The sequence below is a fragment of the Pterocles gutturalis genome, unplaced genomic scaffold (assembly GCF_000699245.1).
Source record: "Pterocles gutturalis isolate BGI_N339 unplaced genomic scaffold, ASM69924v1 scaffold28783, whole genome shotgun sequence".
NCBI classification, from domain to species: Eukaryota; Metazoa; Chordata; class Aves; order Pterocliformes; family Pteroclidae; genus Pterocles; species Pterocles gutturalis.
The window spans coordinates 1,126-4,056 of NW_010118911.1; the positions used below are offsets into that span (position 1 = coordinate 1,126).

Consider the following 2,931-nt stretch of genomic DNA (forward strand, 5'->3'; position numbering starts at 1 on the left):
TGTGTGGGGGGGGTCCCAGCGTTTGTCTGTCACCCAAAGGTTGGGTCTGATCTAAAAACTCAGGGAAACGCAGAGACAACTTGTCTCTCTGCCCCGGCAAACGTCCGTGTCCTGCCGCGTGTCCCCAGCAGTGTGAGCTCAGGTGTGCTGTCTTGAAAAGCCCATTTTGGGGAAGAAACCTCCCCGGTTCCCCCAGCTGACCCCCTCCTCTGTGTGTTTCAGTGTTGACAACAGCGAGTACATGAGGAACGGAGACTTCTTACCCACTCGCCTGCAAGCCCAGCAAGATGCCGTCAACATCGTGTGCCACTCGAAAACCCGCAGTAACCCCGAGAACAACGTGGGGCTCATCACCTTAGCCAAGTACGCCCGGGGGGGACGGGCCTCGGGGGGCCACTGCTCCTGGCGAGGCAGCGGTGACACCAAGGGGCAGCTGGGGGACCTGGGAAGAGAGCCCAGGGATGAGCAACAGGGGCATGTTGCAAAATGCAGCAGCCTAAACCCAACCAGTTCTTCCGGGAGGACTGGTACGAGAAAACCTGGTTCCTGAGCGCTCTGCAGCTCGCTGGGCTCACTCCTGCAGTGCCAGGACGTTTTACAGAGACTTTTCTCTCCCAGGAGCTCTGCCAGACCCGTCCTTTTGTGTCCCAAAAGGTGGCAAAGGAGGGCTGATCTCACACTGCTGCTCGCGGGCAGCCCCGAGAGAGTCATTCCTCCATTTTCCTGAAGTTTGCAGGATTTCAGTGCCTCTGTCAGCTCCCTCTTGGACAGAGTCAGTTAAAATTGGCCAGACACACAAAAACTCTCATACAGACAGATTGCTTTGGATATTTTTTTTTTTTTTTTTTTTTTTTGGAAAGCAGGCGAAAAGTCTTGCTCCCTGTACGCACTGACCCACCGCGGCCAAGTGCTTCAGGCTTAGTGCGGGGTGGCGGGAGGGCATTTCGTATTCCCACAGCACGTGAAGGGCTTTGCAGAGAAATTCCCAAAGGAAGAGGTGGCCCAGGCGGGTGTGTTTGTGTTGCAGTAACTGTGAAGTACTGACCACGCTCACTCCAGACACGGGCCGGATCCTTTCGAAGCTCCACACGGTGCAACCCAAAGGGAAGATCACCTTCTGCACGGGGATCAGAGTTGCTCACGTAAGTTGGTTCCTCATGAGTCTGCGCCTTTGTAAATCCTGTTGCCTCCGTGTGTCTCTGTTGCTGGCTCAGGTTCGGGAAATCTTGGTCTCTCCCTGCCTCTGCGGCTGAACAACACTGAGCAAATGGTTTGGTTTTGCCTCAGTTTCCCTATCGGCAAAACGCAGCTGAAACCCCCGTTACCAAATCCCGTATGAAAGCTCCGTTTTCCAGTCTGATCCTGGTTTGCTGCGGAGGAGCCTGGCAGCTGCTCGGCAGAAATCCAGCCGAGCGGCACAGCCCTTCTCACCCCGAGGAGAGCATTCCCCACCCGAGGAGTGTCCCCTGGGATGTGGCCACCCTTGTGTCCTGGTTTCTTGCTCTGTCCCAGGCTGTCTCTCTGCAACAAACTGCTCTGAGCTGAGTCATAACGGCCAGAGAGGGGAGGCCCCTGGGACACTCCTGCTTGTAGACAGTTTGGTTGAGCTTAAATTTTCATGCGTAACAGGAAAAATGTCAGGGGTGATTGCTGGCCGCCCTTTTTCCTGAGAATTGCTCCGTTAAGTACAACACGGCTTCTGTCTCGCAGCTGGCCTTAAAACATCGCCAGGGCAAGAACCACAAGATGCGGATCATCGCCTTCGTTGGGAGTCCTGTAGAAGATAATGAGAAAGACGTGAGTAACGGCCGCTCAAAAGAAAAACATGGTCGGTCAGCTCTGCACTCTGCCTTGAGCTGTCAGTGGGGTTTATCGCTCGGTCCCTGCTCTGTATCGAGAGCAAAACTTTCTGCCCTGGCGAGGAGTTCTCAGCCAGGAGGAGAGGGAAGGGCCGGATCCCTGGGCACAGCCAGGCTCCAGATGAGGACAGGGATCCAGATCCCCGCTGTGCTGCGTGGGCTTGCTTCCCTTCCCCGGTTCAGGTGGCTCCCAAGGGAGCTGGCGCCACGTCCCGCACCTCGGAGCTGTCACCTAAACCCCTCTGGGCTTTTTGCCGGAGGAGCTGGGGGAAGAAGTGCGTGTCCCTGCGCAGAACAATGCTCTCAGCCTTCGGAAGAGGCCGTTCTGTTGGCGCTTAACGCGGGTGAAGTTAGTCCAGATGTTCTGGGTCTCTGAAAGAACAGGTCAGACACGGGAGGAGACTCTGGCTGTCCCCAGCAATGGGGACAGTCACTGGCTTTGACAGAAAGAGGTGAAATACCTCAAATGCTTTCCTGCTGGGAGGGCTCGAAACTGAGAAGCTGATTTTGGGCGTCGCGCCTCCCGGATCGAATCCTTGGTGCTGTTGATGGGCTGAACATGGGTAAGGGCCGAAATCCGCACTAATGCCACCGTGTCTCCTTCTTGCAGCTGGTGAAACTGGCAAAGCGGCTGAAGAAAGAGAAAGTCAACGTTGATATCATCAATTTTGGAGAAGAGGTGAGCCTTCTAGTGTGTCTGAGGCCAGGATTCTGTGTCCTTTCAGCCCTCAGGCACGTGAGGATACGAAGAGTTCTCAGCCTCAGCAGCTGCCCCAGTAAAAACGCTCGTGTGGAGAGTAACATTTCCCTCTGGGGAGCCACCTCTCCTGTTTCACCGCGGGTGTCGTTAGATGCTTTCCGTCCCGATGGAAACAGCGCAGCTCTCGGCTCCCCGGGGTGTGCGCAGCAGCCGGCTGTCCCTCTCGCAGAGCCGAGGAGGGAGCCTGGCAAAACTCGAGTCCCGGCTTTTCTCTTTGGCCGCAGGAAGCCAACACGGACAAGCTGACCGCCTTCATTAACACCTTGAACGGCAAGGACGGCACCGGCTCCCACCTGGTGACGGTGCCGCCGG

At 56.3% G+C, this 2,931-nt stretch overlaps 1 protein-coding gene across 1 annotated transcript; it reads left to right on the forward strand.

The window, feature by feature from the left end:
* Nucleotides 1-221: 221 nt before the first annotated feature.
* PSMD4 (proteasome (prosome, macropain) 26S subunit, non-ATPase, 4) lies at nucleotides 222-2,927 on the forward strand (the record flags this gene model as incomplete). Its single annotated transcript, XM_010076401.1, has 5 exons — nucleotides 222-363; nucleotides 1,028-1,142; nucleotides 1,711-1,797; nucleotides 2,470-2,538; nucleotides 2,844-2,927. Coding segments are annotated over exons 1-5 (477 nt in total), but the record flags the coding sequence as incomplete, so codon positions are not given.
* Nucleotides 2,928-2,931: the final 4 nt, after the last annotated feature.